At 42.7% G+C, this 18,540-nt stretch overlaps 2 protein-coding genes across 3 annotated transcripts; both read left to right on the top strand.

The window, feature by feature from the left end:
- Window positions 1-447: 447 nt before the first annotated feature.
- LOC127334172 (uncharacterized) lies at window positions 448-4,726 on the top strand. The gene is made up of 4 exons (XM_051360591.2): window positions 448-855; window positions 956-1,180; window positions 4,128-4,153; window positions 4,276-4,726. The coding sequence occupies exons 1-4, from the start codon at window positions 523-525 to the stop codon at window positions 4,505-4,507; spliced, it is 816 nt and encodes a 271-aa protein (XP_051216551.1). The 5' UTR covers window positions 448-522; the 3' UTR covers window positions 4,508-4,726.
- Window positions 4,727-8,342: 3,616 nt separating this feature from the next.
- Window positions 8,343-17,014, top strand: LOC127334171 (uncharacterized). 2 transcript variants are annotated; one of them, XM_051360590.2, is made up of 16 exons: window positions 8,343-8,466; window positions 9,589-9,997; window positions 10,117-10,342; window positions 10,420-10,668; window positions 10,751-10,866; window positions 10,969-11,064; window positions 11,156-11,243; window positions 11,593-11,822; window positions 12,241-12,425; window positions 13,337-13,536; window positions 14,019-14,351; window positions 14,433-14,534; window positions 14,843-15,140; window positions 15,665-15,813; window positions 16,015-16,299; window positions 16,413-17,014. In XM_051360590.2, exons 2-16 carry the CDS (start codon window positions 9,696-9,698, stop codon window positions 16,602-16,604), a joined length of 3,051 nt encoding a protein of 1,016 aa, XP_051216550.1. In that variant the 5' UTR covers window positions 8,343-8,466; window positions 9,589-9,695; the 3' UTR covers window positions 16,605-17,014. The 2 variants fall into 2 exon arrangements, with proteins under 2 accessions (XP_051216550.1, XP_051216549.1); XM_051360589.2 differs by having other exon boundaries at window positions 9,585-9,997.
- The last annotated feature ends 1,526 nt before the right edge of the window (window positions 17,015-18,540 follow it).

The raw sequence follows: 18,540 nt of genomic DNA, 5'->3' as shown, positions 1-18,540 counted from the left end.
AGCATGAGGCCCCTGGCAATGTGCCCCAGCTTAGGCTGGCGGCCGACGGTGGGAGGTGGCATGAGCACAGCCTCCACCTTCCCTGGCACCACCGGCTTCAGAGCGCTCATCCACCGATTGAGGACGAGGTTGTCTTGGTAGCATGGTGGAGGGAACCACCCTCTGCCGACCGTGTGGCACTCCAGCTTCACGACCTAGGGAGATAAGATACCTGGTGTAAATGCCATGATCAACATGTATGCCATTGCCATTGTGTTCATCAGCTTGTTGGCAACCAATGAGATCCTAGATGTACACTGGCATTGAATTCGCAGTGTAGCATTTCATTTTCAGATGCACAAAATCGGTGGCAGACCAAGCTGGCCCAAACAGTTTCCGTCTCTTGTCCTCTGCCCGTGCCCGGTCGACCCAGCGTCGGATTTCCTCTCTTTGGGTCTTCCGGCCCCATTATCCTCTCTCCTAGCGCGAGGATCTCCCGCTGCAGGAACTCCTCCCGACCTCTCTCTCTCTCTCACTCCCACCATGCTGCTGCTCCAATGCTCCCCACGCCTCCTCCTCTGCCGCCAATGCTTCGCACCGCACCACCCCTTCCCCTCCGCGCCCTTGCCCCTCCCCGGCCGCCTCTCCACCGCCCTCCGTGCCGGGCCGGAACTGCAGCCGCCGCCGGCTGTTTCCGCGCCACCCCCCCTGGATACCATCGACGACGGCCCCGTGGAGCTCAGCGGGCCAACGCTTTTCTCCGTCGACGACAACCCAACCCCGCTGCAGGTCGCCACGAGCGTCCTGCTCACCGGCGCCATCTCCGTCTTCCTCTTCCGCTCCCTCCGCCGCCGCGCTCGCCGCGCCAAGGAGCTCGTAATCCTCCTTCCTTCCAACCTCCTGCTGCCACTCTCCACTCGAACTCACCAGCTTACATTCTTACGCCTCTAGTGGTGTGGTTGATTGGGGCATGCAGCGGGTGCGGTCCGGCGGGGTGGCGAAGCCCAAGAACCTGAGCGAGGAGGCCCTGGAGGCGCTGCGGATGGTGAGCACCACGCCCGTGGAAACCGATAAGCAGCCGTCTCCCGTGCAGGCGCTGCTCGGCGGGATTGCGGCTGGGGTCATCGCGCTCTTCCTCTACAAGTTCGCCACCACCATCGAGGCCTCGCTCAACCGCCAGACCATCTCCGACAATTTCTCGGTCAGTTCACCTCAATTTGGTCTTTGTTTCTTGTAATACCTACTCTGAGTGCTGGCATTGGCGATTTCAGTTTGGGAAGTTAGGTTATGTATACTGAGCACCATAGCAGTACTGTTGAGTAGATAAGTTAACCAGCTGCTGATCGAGTTCTTCACACAAGTTCAGTTTCGTCAGATACCTACCCTGAGTGCTGGCATTGGCGATTTCAGTTTTGGAATTTAGGTTATATATATTGAGCACCATAGCAGTACTGGTTAGAGTAGATAAGTTAACCAGCTGCTGATCAAGTTCTTCACACAAGTTCAGTTTCGTCAGATAAGTTCAGAGTTATGTGATATCTGTTAGTTCTCAATTTCACCAGTTAGTTTTTTCTTAAGTTGGCAAATAAACCGTGCTGTGACTTAATCGTTGTTTCCGTTGTTAGTTAGAGTAGATCGTCGAGATGATTAGTAGAGTATGTAAACATACACCAGACATTGGCTCTAGGTGCAACAAAATCAATGTAATCTTCATCCAAACTTTCATTCTGTCAGTACCAGAACATCTCTAGCACATCCCCAGTAATAAACCAGGAAACTCCGGCCGTTTTCCGGCTTTGGCCTATTTTCGTACCCCGAAGAAATCTCGGAAAATGGGCTGGCCCGGAAAAATTTATCGGTTGTAGGTTCGGTAAAAGTGCTCAAACCCTTAAAGTAGCCGACTTTTACAGTTTTGGTCTAACAAATCATCGAAAAAAAACTTGACTGAACCGTAATTTTTTTAAGGGGCACTGTGAATCCACACTCGTATCATGTTGTAATGTAATTTTCCCTTTTATGATACTCCCTCTGTTCCACAAAACAAGGATATGAATTTGGTTAAAAGTCAATGTGGTCTAAGTTCCATTCGCAAAAAAAAAAGTGGTCTAAGTTTGACCATGAATATCTATGATATCAAATCAAAATCATAGATCCACCACACAATATATTTTCACAGTGTATTTACAGAACATTGTACCAACCAACAACCAAACAACCAAGCCTTTCAGTCCCAAACAAGTTGGGGTAGGCTAGAGTTGAAACCCATAAAATCATCGAAGCCAAACCCATAAGACCTCGAAGCCAAACCCATAAGTTGGGGTAGGCTAGTGTATTTACAGAACATTGTAAATGTTGATATTTTCTTGTATATATTTGGTCAAACTTAGCAGCTTTGACATTTTGCCAAATTTAAAGGCATTGTTTTATGAAACTGAGGTAGTACACAATGTTGTAATTGCCAAATAGAGCAATCAATTAATCATCTCAAAGTTGGACAACTACTTAAGATCTTCTTGCAAGGAAATATCAAACTCATGTTCCTGTAAGAATAAACTATGCAAATTTGTATTTTTTTGTAATTATTACCTCATCTTCCACCTATTTTAACCAATGGTTGATTCCCTAGAAAATATCGAGTTTTATTTTTGTTTCTATTCCGACAAATGCAAAGGAGTTTGTGTTTTAATAGTGGAATGGAAAAAAAAACACAAACAAAGAGTGGAAGTTGTCCCTTCAAATTTAGGTCATATAGATTATTCCTTTCGATTTCTTTTTACCCTTGATTATTACACTTGGCTAGCTGAATATTCTTATTATGTTAGTATGGGACCAACAAAATAAATCCAACTGTGTGGCACATTAGTATCCACACAAACCCATACCCACAAAATAAGAAAATTGGAGTTAGATGAAGAACCAAAGCAACTTATGAAATAGCAAAAATGTAAATATGACATATTTTGCAAACCTCTGAACAAGATGGGGGAAATCGTGGAGAGATAGCTGCACTGTTTGGGAAGTTAGTTTTGTTAGAGGGGGAAAATTACATCACCACTCACCACCAACTCCAATACTGATTTTTTTTTCCGATAAGAACTCCAATACTGATATAGGATAAGTAACATAAAGATGAAGATGAAGATTTCATGGAAGCCTGGATTCATTTCTGATATCACTCTTACTAAGTACAAAGTAAAGGGGCCTCATCTTCTGAAGTTGACATCATGGATTGAGTCCCTAGTGTAATTTGGTACATGTAAATATTTAGGTCTCCCTTTGTAAATATTCTTCCTTATTAATAAATTTTGCGGTGGGGAGTTTTCCAACGGTCCAGCTTCAAAAAAAAAGATGAAGATTTCATGCTCCACATGCAGTCCAGTTCATTAGATATTTTATTAGGCCTTTGAAAATGTTAAGTATAATGAGCCTTATGTGTTCATACAACAGTGGTTTAGGGAAGCTCGTCTCTGTGATCAGTAAAACAATTTTAAAAAAGGAGTATTTTCCTTTTTATCGCAGGAAAACATCAATTAGCGTTGTAATATTTGCATTACACATAAGCAGTCTTTAGGTGTCAAGCCCCATGAGAAAATATAAATCTATAGTTGAAAGAAATGAATCATTATAATTAATTTAGTGGATAATTACATGCATTAAGTAAGATGGCAACCGTATTCATTATCTTCCATTGGGAGCAACACACAAACCGTGTGAGGCTAGTCATAGTGGTTAAAATCATATGTTAGTATCATGCATATGTTACTAGTATGTGATATTAACTCTATAATGCATGATATCATGTAGTATAACATTGTATTCTCATTATATTTATTGATTTGTATAATCTCAATTACAAAAATGATGTACAAGATCTGTTTCACATTAATTTATCTCGTAACATGCGCTATGAAACCGTATCCACCTATGTTACTCTAATCATCTCTCTCTTCCTTAATTAGTTGCCGCATCAAATTTTTGCGCGGCCAGGTTGTGTGATACTGGCTAAGATACCGTCACTATGGCTAGCTGAGAGAAAATCAGAATGCTCATTATTGATCCAAATGTAGTAAAATGTGTTTTTGTGTTCTCAATAACTAGCCACTGCCCACACCTTGTCTAATGGAAATTCGTTTTTTATTTATCTTCAGGTTCGTCAGATAACAGTGACAATAAGGTGCACACGATTCCATCAGTTTTCTGTTTGTTCTCTGTATTCTAGTATCATCCTTTAGTTTTTTAGGATTATTTTCATCCCTTAGTTAGTCTAATTAAATGAAACCTACCTTTTCTCTGCAGAACAATTATAAATGGGCTGTGCTACCTAGCAACTTTTGTGTTCGGAATCAACGGGGTGGGATTGATACTATACTCCCTGCAGCTTACATTTAATTCTATCATGGACGACGACCCCAGCAGCTCTCCTGTAGCGAAAGTGAGCGAGCAGTCCACAGGTTCCACAAGTGACAGAGAATCAGACAGTAGTGACTTGAAGGAGACCTCAGAGAATAGTAAAAACTCAACAGAGTAGATGAAGCCATGCAATGCAAATGGCAAAGTTGAAGAGTACATAAAATTGGACAATCCTTGTGACTTTTTGAGCATTACTTCTCTGCAAATATGCACAAATGAAGTTCCAACTAGGCTAATAGTAGAATGTGATCAACATTTGTTATGAGATCGCAGAGGTTGTTCTTCAATGAATTATCGACCTTTCTGATTGATATCGACCCAGAAATTTTGTCAAAAACTCTTCCTGTACACTATACAAGGCGGTTAACCTACAATCTCCTCACTGCAGTGTGATCATCTAAGATGCTTTTGCTACATGTACCAAGTACAAATTCAGAGTTGATACCTAGTAATATACTATCTAAGTAACCATCACATGAATGCTAATGTTGCAATCATACAAACGTCTGGCAGACTGGACTGGAGACTGGAGTGCTCAGCATTAAGGTAAAAACTCTTTTATGGCCCAACTGAATTCCAAATGAGCACTATCAATGCTAGTACTCTCTCTGTCCTAAATAACCCTTTGTTCTAGGTTTGGTCAAATTCAATCTTTGTAAAGTTTTACTAGGTACTCCCTTCGTGAGACGTTTAAGAAACATGCCGACCAAGTGAAAATCAAGCAAATCATAAATATGGGAAAGTACCAAAAATGAGCCCATCTCCTTATAGTACTCATTCATGTTAGGGGACAAATCGTCGCCTCATGGACTGTTTTATATCTTCTCATGTGATAATGTGATTACTTCCCAACAATAAATGATACTCCTCTAGTCGGTTCCACCGGGTGAATTCATAAAAAGAGAACTCAACACAAACAAACTTTACCCTCTTCGACTTAGTGAGACCGTGACTCGATAAATCTAACGACATTGGTATTCCAATCTTTCCAATCAAAATATGCATTTGAGTCTTGCTTTCTCACGAGCATGGGAGCATGCAACTTGATCCTTGCTACATTATCTCTTTCATCTATATAACGACAATCATGACGAAGACCACGATCACCATATACAATGGCACATAACAACATCATAGTCATCAAACTCATTACGATGACCACGAGCAGTGCATTCATATGGGTCAAAGTTACGTCTAAGAGGGCCATAGCATCGCCCATGAACACGTCCTCCTTGCTACACTCCATGAGCAGCAATATCATTCTCATGAGCATCCGTATCGGCATAGACCGCTCCCTAGCTAGCGATTTCCAATGTAGTTGTCGATTTTATCTTCAAAAGCACTATTGGCAGCAGCTCTCAGAGAATTCTCATTACCAACTTCACTATGTTGGTCAATAAGGTTTTGTCATGGTAAAACCCATCACCACCTTCTGGAATACTCACAATAATAATCATCTACATGCTGGAAGCATGTTATTCCGTAGTTGTTTCAGTTCAACACGTTGACCCCGAACATCTTTTCTACATGATTTAATCCCGAACACCCGATCAAAATCCTGCAATGTTAGTATGGTTGAAAGTGGAACGTGAAACTTTGTGGAATAATTGTCCCAACCTCGTCCGTTACTCACCAAAGTTCTTATGTGTTCACATCAGATTGTGATTATTGTGTCGGATGTGTAGAACGATTGAAAGATATGCACCAAAATATCTAGCTTCGGTTTCTAACGGAGCTTCACGGGATAAACAAAAAAGGGACTTCTACTCAAATAAAATTGATGCAACCAAGAAACACTATATAGAACCACTAGGTCTTTCTGGCAGTATTTGAAAAGTGAACATCACACATGTAGCTCTTGAAATTTTATAACAAAGTTGGAACTATTGGTCCTGCTCAATAATTCACTTTCAATTATTTTTGCCATCCTATTTTTATTTTTATCCTTTTCCTATTTATATCCTTTTAAGCACCACGATTAGATGTGAGAACAACTATAAAGATGAACTCGGTGCAAGGTAAGAAGATGAAATGACACACAATAATTGTAAGCACAAGGTTTCAAGACCAAACATATATAGGAAACAAACATCATGAACTGTTAGATCCAAAGGGAGGATATGAAGATAAATATGAGAACATATCTTATTGTACAAGCAAAAGCTTCGATACCAGGACCTGATGGAGGTGTCCTTGTCTAAGGCCGGATCGGTCTTCACAATGTATGAGATCATATCGAGGGATGATAACTAGTTGCAAGGATTCGGGATATTAGCTTTTAGCTGACAAGGCTGGATGTGGCCCGTACAATGGGGAAGTGGATCCAAAGCTGCAAAAACATTAACCCGATGTCTGAACAGTAATAGTACCAAAACGAGAGACTAACCCACACAAAAAGCTGAAAACATGCATGGAGCATGAATTAGCGGAGCCAAAAGGCTTCTTATCTCGATTTTTAGTGAACTCACAAGAGCATTGGTGGTAATGGTTTATCGTAGTCTTACTGCATAATATTGTAGCTATATAGTTTGATAAATGTCTCAAAAAGGACACGAGAGATGTTTTTTATAACTAGGCACACCCCCCTTAGGTGATGTGAAAAGTTTTCATACTAACTCAATATTTGATCGCATGCTTCCTTTGGGGAATATAAGCACCGTAGGAGCTTCACACAATCTCGGTCAGCCTCTAACAACCTAGCCACATCATACCAAAATAGTCATCACTTTGCCTGCACGCCATGAAATGATGTCGTAAAGTAAACTTGAAGGAGATTCTAGTCATATGCCCCATTGTCACATTGCTCTTCGAGGATGGTGGTGACACAATAGAAGATCAGAAGAAAATGTGGAAGCATTAGATTCACTCAAACTCATTTAGCCAACTTTGTTTCTTCACTAGTTCAAAGGTTGTCGGCTTCCATTGACATGTCACCTAAGTTCAGTCAATACAAAATAAGATAAATCATAGCCATATTATCAAACTTGGAGGCTAAACTCAAGCTAGCGTTCAACCAACCACTTATTTGCTTGGCATGACTTGTAATCTGCTCGATAATGGTTGGGAACGTATCGATGAAGTGATGTAAAGCTAGTGACAACACGGGAAGGGGGAATGGAGCTGGGATGGAGGTTGGGGGGAGGTAGTAGAGAGAGCAAGCCATGAACTTAGTTGTGGCAGATACGTGTTCAATTGGATGGGACGAAAGACTATTTCTCCCGCTTCACTCTCGTCTCCCTCCTTAGTCCTCACCGAACCTTGTGCCCCGGCAAGCTTGGTCGAGTCAAAACTATTAATGTATCCTTTGATCCATAAGATAGTGAAATTATAGGAATAGAAAAGGCACAGGATTAGGATGTCACGCCTAGTTAAATTCTATAAGAAGATGAGTTCTATTTGATTACGTCAAAGAAATTTTTCATGGTAGGACCTCATATTTTTTCTATAGGATATGTTCCTATAAATCAAACAACTAGTATAGGAAAAAATCTCCTAAAATCTAAGTAATACATAATTCCTATACAAAGCCTATAAATCAAAGGAACCATAAATGGTAGGGTTCTCACTTCCCCACGGGCCTGCCGATGTTCTAAGCACCCTGGTGCCCTATGATACAATCAACCAAACATGTTATCTTGTATCTGGCGAGCCTGGTTGGGCATCGTGCAAAGTGCAAACTAGCAAAGGAATTCGTAAAGTATTCTCTCGAGAATGCCGTAGCCAATGTGCAGCCCAACAAACGAAGATACACATGGTCGTGTTGGGTTGGATCGCTGCTCAAGGCTGCAAGAGAAAAATAAAAAGGAAAAAAGCGTGGCAAACTGACAATGCGAATGGCACGGCATCTGGGCTGCTGTCTCCGGGATATTCTCGGCATTTCTTCGTTCCCGTCCAACCTTCCCCAAATCAAACGCAACGCAAACCGAATGTGACCTCTCCCCCCCTCCCTCCCTCCCTCCCACTCCCGTCCACCTCCACCGGATCAGGGAAGCAGTTGCCTGCCACACCACCCCGCCCCACCGCCTCTCTCTCCCATTCCCGCCGCCGGTCGCCGTGCCCGTCGGCCTCCCATCCCAGGTGCGCATCCGTCCTCCCCTTATCCTGTCCCCTCCCAAGTACCCGTCCCATCTCCTGCTCCTCACGAACGCATCATTGTTCCGTCTTGCATTGCGCTAACTTCTTTGTATGCAATCTTGCTGCGACTCCACTCGCTCATCCTCCTCCTTGCCCATGCACGCGTGCACACGCCACGCCGGTAAAATTTATCAACCGCTCATGGATGCGACGGGCCAAAGATTGGCGTCATGTTCCCGTGCCCTTTCCTTCATGTCGCCTGCACCGCTCTGCCGCCGAGTCGAGATAGGGGAGATGCCCCCGGCTGCATGTTTGCAATTTCCTGTCGAGTCAGTCCAATGCCATGCTTGCTAGTAGTTTAATTCTATCCTGTGGATTAACGGCATGCTCATACCTTTTTCTAGTCTAGAGATAAAGAGAAGGCGTGACGCAATTTAAGAATCCTTTAATCCGAATGAATCTGCATCGAGCAATCGTATCACTTTATTTATTCAGCACCTGGGATTTTACTGTCTCTTCGCATTTCGACTTTTGGGTAAAATATGCACTAGGTTAATCTGTTACCTTCCACTGCGAATCGACTCTGGATTGTTTTTTAGCAACTATCAATACTTGTTAATCGAGTTGTTCATGAACTACCCAAATGCATAATATCGACCGCTAGTATTGGTTCCTGACTACAGGCACACTGTACTGCTCTGGAAAATTTGACGTGCTATTTGGCATCGCACATTGTCCACCTGTACTAAGTTCTTGCTTATGGCATATGAGTTACCCAAATGCATAATATCGACCGCTAGCATTGGTTCTTCACTACTGGCACGGTAACCTGCTATTGAAAATTTGATCTGCTATCTGGCATTGCACATTGTCCATCTGTACTAAGTTCTTGCTTATGGGCTATGGCATATGGGGTTCTCGGATTGGATGGATACTTTGTCGTTATTAGTATAAAACTTAAGTGGCTACCACTTGGAAAAAAATAAAAAATTAACCATCACAACTGTGGTATTGTTTCTCTTCAAAACTGTGACCACACCATGAGCAATCATGTAATTTGGCGTTCCTATATCCATGCTTCAACTCCTTTTTCCCCTGAAATCTGACAGCATGTACTACAGGCAGAGCATCGATTTATCTTGAAGCTGCAGACTCGAAGGAACACATCTCGTGCATCTCGCTCAGCATTTCTCCGATAAAAGTAGCTGTATTAATCAAAGCAACATTCTTGGATGGGTTCAAACAAGCAGAGTGGTAGCCCACTATTGGGAACCCTCAAGATGGAGAGGGTTCGAACGATCCTCACACATACATATCCATATCCTCATGAACACTCGAGGCATATCATGACAGCAGTGATAATTGGATGCCTCTTTTTCATCTCATCTGACAATATGCATACTCTGATACATAAACTGGACAGCAACATCAAATGGTGGTCCATGTATGTTTGCTTAATTGGTTTCTTCTATTTCTTTTCATCTCCATTCCTAGGAAGAACAATTCAGCCGAGTTACTCAAATTTCAACCGATGGTATGTATTCATATTCAGACTCCTTAGAACTCAATATTATTGCAGCAAATAATCTCTACGTAGTTACAAAATTATGTTGTTAGGAGAACTGAATTATCAACTATATTGCACAACTGTAGGTATGTCGCTTGGATTTGCTTCGCATCCTTGTATCATCTCCCGAGCTTCCAATCAATGGGGGTTGATATGCGCATGAACCTTTCACTTTTTTTGACGATATATTTCTCTTCTGTCCTTTTCATCATTGCCTTTCACATCATATTTATTGGTCTCTGGTACATTGGTTTGGTTGCCCGCATGGCAGGCACAAGGCCAGGAATATGGACCATTGTACAGAACTGCACTGTACGTTCACTAGAAAACTACTTTCATTTTTTTTCCCTATATTTCTTCTGTGAAGATTAATTTTAAATTTCTTCCAGGTCATCAGTATTGCTTGCTGTGTATTCTACAGTCATTGCGGGAATCTTGCTGTGCACAAAAGCGAATCCTTTGGCAAGAGTTCGGATCCAAGTTTGCTTGCTTTTCTTAAAAATGAAAATGGAACCACATGGATATCAAATTTTCTCTTCATGAATGAATTAAAGGATCAGATATGTACTTCTTGGTTTGCGCCAGTTGGATCTGCAAGTGATTACCCTCTTCTGTCTAAATGGGTTATATATGGGGAGGTAACGCTGTTTTTTCTTAAATTCATCTACTTTTGTTTGGGCAACATCCAAGCTCCACCTCTCTGATCATTTTATTCTCCAGTTAGTTTGCAGTGGATCCTGTGCTGGCCCATCGGATGAAATATCTCCTCTTTACTCACTGTGGGCTACATTTATTGGCCTTTACATTGCCAACTTTGTTGTGGAGAGATCAACTGGGTACGTGCTAATTGTTTTACGCAGTGCCTATTTTATTTTAATTTTGTTCTCTTGTAAATACTAGACCCGATCGTTTCTTATTGTCTACTGCAAATACTTCAGATGGGCTCTTACTCACTTGTCACCAGTATCGGAGGAAGAGAAGCTGAAAAAACATATGAAACCAGATTTCCTAGATATGGTACCTTGGTATTCAGGGTAGAGTCCTCTAACCTCCAGTTAGTTTGATTCCAGATGAGACCAGTGCATTACTGAAAACGTCTGACTTCTTCAACTTTACATTATGTAGGACATCGGCTGATTTATTCAAGACAGCGTTTGACCTTATGGTCTCTGTAACTCTTTTTGTTGGGCGATTTGATATGCGCATGATGCAGGTAAGGGGTGCCTGGTGTGGGATTAATTACCATTCAATATATAATTTTCACTATGGACCTAAGTTGCTCTATATCACGATGCTGGGTTATCCTCCCCGTCAGTGGCGGAGCTTAGCCCAACTACAGGGGAGGGGGGGCAAATGGGCTGAAATGCCCAGCCTAACCCTATTTTTTCCAAATCTGGGGGGCAAATGACCCAATTGCATGGTCTTCCTTTGAGAAAAGCCCATGGGCTGGGGGGCCGGCGGCTCCCCCTGTTCAAGCGCATTCTGCCTCTATGCACATGTGAACATGTGTATGTTCAAACATAATGACTGCATTTTTTGAGCATTTCTATGTTGTGTTGTAGGCTGCAATGAAAAGTACTACAAATGAGGCTCAGAATGACGACCTGCTGTATGACTACTTCAATGAAAGAGAAGACCTTTGGTTTGACTTTGTCGCAGACACTGGTGATGGTGGAAATTCATCATACACAGTTGCCCGACTGCTAGCTCAACCGTCCATTCAGACTGTTGTTGGCGGTTCTATGCATACTCTTCCCCGTGGAAATTTGCTTGTTATTGGTGGAGATCTTGCGTAAGATTGCACCATGTTTAATTAGATTTGACTATTTTGTTCAGTCAATTTATCTCTTCGTATCTGGAAATCATCTAGCTCTTGTCTATTATTTAGCCAGTATAGTCACATCATTGATTGCATCGTAATACTATGGAACTTATTTAGTCACCGATTTTCTAGTTGAATGCTGGAAGATCTATCTAGGCGATTAACTGATTGATTGAGTTTCTTTAATAATTTTGGAATGCAGTATTAATATTTTTGGGTTTCTGCTAGTTAAATCCATAATATCAACTTGTCTTACCCTGTTTAGTTTAAATATGCAAACTTCCTGACGTATGTTTCGGAAAAGAGAAGAATATTAGTCTTGTTAGTCTCCACCATGTAAGTTGTGTTTCAGAAAATTTATTCTTTTCTGCCATTTAAATATATGTAGGTATCCAAACCCTTCGTCATTTACATATGAGAGACGCTTCTTCGGTCCTTTTGAGTATGCTATGCAGCCTCCGTGTTGGTATAAGGCTGAACATATAGCTGTGGACAAGCCTGAGATTCCTCCGGGCATATCAAAGATGAAAGAATATGATGGACCCCAATGTTTCATAATTCCAGGGAACCATGGTATGTCCTCTGCACTAGGAGCATCTCCAATAGATGATGCAAAACAGGGCACCCAAAACAGGTGCCCTCTGATTTTTACATCACCAAAAAGTGGCTTTTACATCAGCAACTCACTGCTGGTCGAGTCGTAGGTCGAGTCGTAGGGACAGAGGCAGATGCCGTCTTCTCCAACGTCGTAGCATCTGCGTACGGGGCTGCAGGCGACCGGCTGGACAGCGGAAGGCCGGCTGCCGAAACAGATCGGTGGTCAGCGAGGTGGCGCGGGTAGCACCTGCGTGTGTACCCCGTGGGTGCGGAAGTCGTCGGAAGTGAGGCGGAGGTGCGGCAGAGCTCATTGCCACTCCCAAATCGGCATGCGCCGCTGTCCAATTCAGATCGGAGCCGTGGTGGCCGCGGCCATTGGATGCGGCGGAGAAGACCAGCGGAAGGGCGGAGAGGACCGGCGGGAAGGGGGGGAGGGGGGTGCGGCGGATCTCATCGGCGTTGATTGGAGGCTGCGGCAATGGATTTGTTGCCAGCGGCGGGTCAAGGAAGGAGGACGAGCGGCGGAGAAGGGAGAGAACTTTCAGCGTGGTAGTTGGGCACTCGCGTGCGGCAGAAATTTGTTTTGCATCACCTGCTTGATGATGTATATTTACATCACCTGGGGCAAAAATATAAGGCTGCCCTAAAAAACAATTACATCACCTGTTGGAGAGGGTTCTTTGGGCTCAGGTGATGTAAAAGTTAGTTTTTACATCACCTCACCTATTATACATCATCTATTGGAGATGCTCTAATATAATACTTTGTTATTCAAAGTACTTCTCATTTTACTTCCTCTCCTGTGGGCTATATGTGTTCGTAAGAAAGACAATACATGATTTTTTCTGAAGAGTTCCTTTCTTTGGTTTTCTTACCTTCTATAACAGATTGGTTCGATGGGCTTAACACCTTTATGAGATATATATGTCACAAAAGCTGGTTAGGTGGATGGTTTCTGCCGCAGAAGAAGAGTTACTTTGCCTTGCAGCTTCCGAAAGGTTGGTGGATATTTGGTCTTGATCTAGCTCTTCATGGTGACATTGATGTATACCAGTTCAAGTTCTTCGCAGAAATTTGTCGGGATAAGGTGCATTTCTTCTTCTCCTGGCTTATCCTTCTGTTTTAAACTGGATTTTGTATTATTTCTGTTTCCCATGTTCCAATACCAAGTAATTTTATTGCTTCAACCATGTAGCTGACTAATACTAGGATGGCTAGTAAATACCGGAAGAAATATGCTGACAAATATCTTCTGAAGCCTGGTGGGCTGGGGAAATCCTGGAATCCTCACTCTCTTTGGATGCTGTACATGATATATACTATAGTAGGCCCTAATGTACAGGCCATAGCCCAACATCTTGTTTTGTAGATATAGCCCTTTCTCCTGTATAGGTGGTAATATTTCCACGCTCATTACTTGTTATCATTTTATTTGGTTGGTTCCTTATTAGTGATTTATTAATCATTTTTTCTGTAAATATTTTATTTAATATTTGAATCTCTTGGGAGTTGGAGACAAATTATCATTTCCAGATTTAATTGATCTGCTACATTTCTAAAGTTATGCAGGTTGGAGAGAACGACTCTGTGATTATTGTGACACACGAGCCAAACTGGCTCCTCGATTGGTATTGGAAGGAGACTACAGGCAAGAATGTCTCGCATTTGGTTCAGGATTACCTGAATGGAAGATGCAAACTTCGCATGGCAGGGGATTTGCATCATTTTATGAGGCATTCTGCTACACGATCAGATAAACCTAGTTTTGTGCAACACTTGCTTGTCAATGGATGTGGTGGTGCTTTCCTGCATCCAACCCATGTTTTCAAAAACTTTGAAAGGTTCTCTGGTACTACCTACGAATGCAAGGCTGCGTATCCATCCTACAATGAATCTAGTGGGGTATGTAGCTCCCTAATTTAATGGAATCTCTAGCATATTTATCTTATTGTGCAATAAAGATCTTATTAACTGTACATATAGATTGCACTGGGCAACATATTGAAGTTCCGCAAGAAGAATTGGCAGTTTGACATAATTGGTGGTTTTATTTACTTCATACTGGTCTTTTCAATGTTCCCACAGGTCAGTTATATGTATTCCATAAGGTGTACTTTTCCCCTCTGCATATCTTCATTTTGGTAATGAAGTATTCCACCTTTAATGACTTCTAACTACTATTTAAAATTTCCCACTTCTGAAAAATGCCAACATTTTGACCACCTATTTATTACATGGAAAGTCAAACAGACCAATGTTACATTATTCTACTCAGCTTGGTGACACTAAGCAGAGATGTTCATCCTTCCATATCTAGGATATTCTATGATGCTATATCAAGATTATAATGTTGATATAAACCTAACTCTTGACGCTATTTCTGTTTTTTCCAGTGTAATCTTGTTCACATCTTAAATGAAGAAACATGGTCTGGGCGTCTACTAAGCTTCTCAAATACAATATGGAGTGCTTTGCTCTATATTTTTGAACACTCTTATGTCTCTTCAGTAGGAAGTCTAACTTTGTTGATGGCATCGTATTCATTCGTACCATCCAAACTCACACGGAAAAAAAGAGCTATTATCGGTGGCTTGCATGTTTTGGCTCATTTGACTGCAGCTCTACTTTTAATGTTGCTCATGGAGTTGGGCATTGAAGTATGTATACGGAATCATTTGTTGGCAACTTCAGGTATGCTATCACATATTGTACTCCTAACCACAATGCTAAGGTTAAAGTTCTTATTATCTGTCAAGATAGAACATGCTCTTGTTGTTATATCCCTTTTGAAATGTAAAAGGTACCTTATGCAGTCATTTGAACTTGGGGTGTGTTCATTTTATGATTTCAAACTGGATAAGATTGTCAAAATTGAATATAATATCCTTCAGAGCATCAAATTAGTTTGAAGTGTCTAGAGGAAATCGAGAATTCAGTTGCAGATAGATAATCCACGCGGATGTGTCTGTGATGACATATCTTAGGGGGATTATGTGACGGAACTATGATGTGCATGTCCTTGATAATTGTCACCACCTTGCACTGTTGGCTCTAAGCTCTACCTGTAAAAGTTCTAGTTAAGTTTATGTGGCCGGGCTCCTATTGTTTCTTAAGAGGTTTTGCTTACTTCCTGTTCCTTCACCCAAGAAAAGCGGTTTCTTTTTTGTCAAAAACCTGTTTTCTGTCATAGGTTACAAACCTGTTTTCTGTCATAGGTTATCACCCTCTATATGACTGGTATCGATCAATGGAAAGTGAGCATTTCCCAGATCCAACTGGTCTTCGTGCTCGTTTGGAACAATGGACACTTGGACTATACCCGGCATGTATAAAATACCTTATGTCAGCCTTTGACGTCCCTGAGGTGATAAGACTCTTTCCGAAAATATTTTACTATCCCAGTGTACATGCATTGCATTCTTGAACAAATGGATTTGTTAGTTGTTTCATTTCATTTATGGAACTTTGTGTATGAAGCCTACACATTACCTGGAATTTTTCTTTTACATCCACTTTATGTAGATTCCCCTAATCAGATAAATTTGTGTTACATTTTTTTTCACAGGTCATGGCTGTGACAAGGATCAACATTTGCAAGAATGGGATGATGTCTCTTTCTCGGAGTGTTCTGGTCATGTACTACACTTCTGTATTTATCTATTTCTGGATTTTCTCAACTCCAGTTGTTTCCCTCATATTTGGTAGTTACCTATACATATGCATCAACTGGTTCCACATACACTTTGATGAAGCCTTCTCGTCTTTGCGAATCGCAAACTACAAATCATTCACAAGGTTCCACATCCAGAAGGATGGTGATCTGGAAATATTTACACTTGCAGTTGACAAGGTAACATCAATATATTCAACATCCTCCCTTTCTTCTCATTTGTTCAGATCGGCATTGCATTGAATGGCATCAGTCCATCATAAACACTTAAACACGCTGAATCTGGTGAACAGGTCCCAAAGGATTGGAAGTTGGATCCCAAGTGGGAGGCGGAGGAAAGAGGGCCTCATCAGCTCAGCCATCAGCGGAGGTACCCTAGCAAGTGGCGGTCAGCCTCATCTCCAGACCCTGTCAGGTCAGTGCGGGTCGTCGACCATTTCACCATTGCAAGAACAGTAACCTCGGATCCCAAGACCTTTTGCTGATTCCATACATCACCGCTGGCGAAGGAATTAGCAATTGGCTTGTGCAGATTGTTAGCTGGCGAAGGAATTAGCAATTGGCTTGTGCAGATTGTTAGTTCCCATTGCAGATCCAGCTGACTTAGGTTGACGTAGCTTATCCATGCTAACTTCCTCTCCAACTCCAACATTGGAAAGCATATAGGAGAGATGTACTTTTAAGTTAACTGGTGATACAGAAAGGATCGGATCCGTAGGATGGATTTTTGGCTGGTTATATTCGGAGTGCATGCTCTATAATCGGATGATAGTGGAAGATGGCGCTTTCATTTCTCGTATGAGAAACATACTTTGGATGTAAATTTCGCTGAAACTGAGTGTAATGCTCACTGTTTTTGGTGGAAAGAAACGAGTATAGCGAGTCCTGGAAACAACATGCGTGCTTCGTTATTTGGGTGCCACTGGTTCCTACTTATTTGCAAATTCGTTTGAAACATGCACAGCTTCCCATTGTCTGGAGACAGAGTCTGTCTTTTCTTTTTCTACTTTCGGAAGACATATCATTTGCGGCATATTGCTTTGCTCATTCAACGAGCAAGCTGGAATCGAGCGGTATGTGTCTGAAACAAATGTGCCGGCCCACGTCGCTTTCCCTTCAGGCGGGGCGTGCGATCCGCACCGCTAACAAGCGGTGTATAGGTGGCCATCACCTATTTCGAACCGTCCCCAGCAGCCTACAAGGGCAGCTGCGGCCGCCATGGAATCCATGGGCATCAGCGGCGGACGGCCGCCTTCTCTACGTGGGGCCCCGGGGCCGAGCATGGCCATGGCTCCCCCGCCGGGGTTCAGCCTCCCGTTTTACTCTTAGGCTCCGCGCCGCCGGGGTTTGGTGCTCGTGGTGCTTCCTCTTGCATGCCCGCGCCGCCGGGGATAGGTGCTGCTGGTGCTTCCTTTTTCACACCCGCGTCGCCAGGATTTGGCGCTCCTGGTGCTTCGTCCTCTTTGGCGGGGCAGTCGGCAACACCTGCTAGATCGACCCATGTGCGAGTTATGGGTTTTTTTTCTCTTCTTCGTTGAAGTTGCTGTTAATCATTGCTGTGAAGATCTGAACATGAGTACTGACTTGTGCGACTTTAAATTTGCATCAAATTGAACTTGATCTACCAGTAGGACGTACTTACGATACTAGTACTCATTACGGCTCACAATTGTATGAGAAGATGTAGTAGGACATCTTATCCTAGTTAGTATGATCTTGTTGCATTCCGTTGTTTTCTGGGATTTTGTTGGCATACATTGCATGGTTTTGCTACGAATTTAGAGCAACAACTAGTTCAACATCTAGGACATGTCATGATTATATACTTGTCTTGCATTTTACTTGTACAATTTTTGATCATCTGTCCTTGGCAAAGGAATCGAAGCAGCCACGTTGTGCAGGAGGTCCATCATCCCACCTGAGGGCTTCACTGACTACATCCAGTCATATGAAGGTGGTGCTCAGGCCGGTGGTTCTGCGTCTCCAACAGCTTGTGGACGAGATGGAGTCCAGGCTTGCCGCCGTCCGTGCTCTGAGGACTGGCCACCACACCGTGGAGGACGAGCCTCACCGCTTCTACGTGTAGATCAGTGCCTCCGACCTCCTTGCGTTGCAGGTCCCTCCCAGGATGAAGCTGATCCTGGTGAGGAGCCTGCTGATACAGAATGCATGGTTACCTACTGTGTCTAGATGCAGCTGGTCGAGGGTGATCTCTTCTTCTTCAAAGGGTGGAGGGAGTTGGCTAGGAAGATCAACCTCTAGATCGGTGACATCAACAAGAAGAAGGGATTTAGGATCAAGCTCTTTAGGGCTATCACCAGCACCCAGGAGCAAATCACCTGCACATAGCTTGGGGAGCCAATCCATGACTGATGAAGACGTTATTCTATGGCCTAGTCTTATGTATAGTTGTCAGTACTA

Source organism: Lolium perenne, chromosome 2, assembly GCF_019359855.2.
Source record: "Lolium perenne isolate Kyuss_39 chromosome 2, Kyuss_2.0, whole genome shotgun sequence".
Lineage (NCBI taxonomy): Eukaryota > Viridiplantae > Streptophyta > Magnoliopsida > Poales > Poaceae > Lolium > Lolium perenne.
The sequence above is the reverse complement of the archived record's forward strand: the minus strand, read 5'-3'. Positions and strand labels throughout refer to the sequence as shown.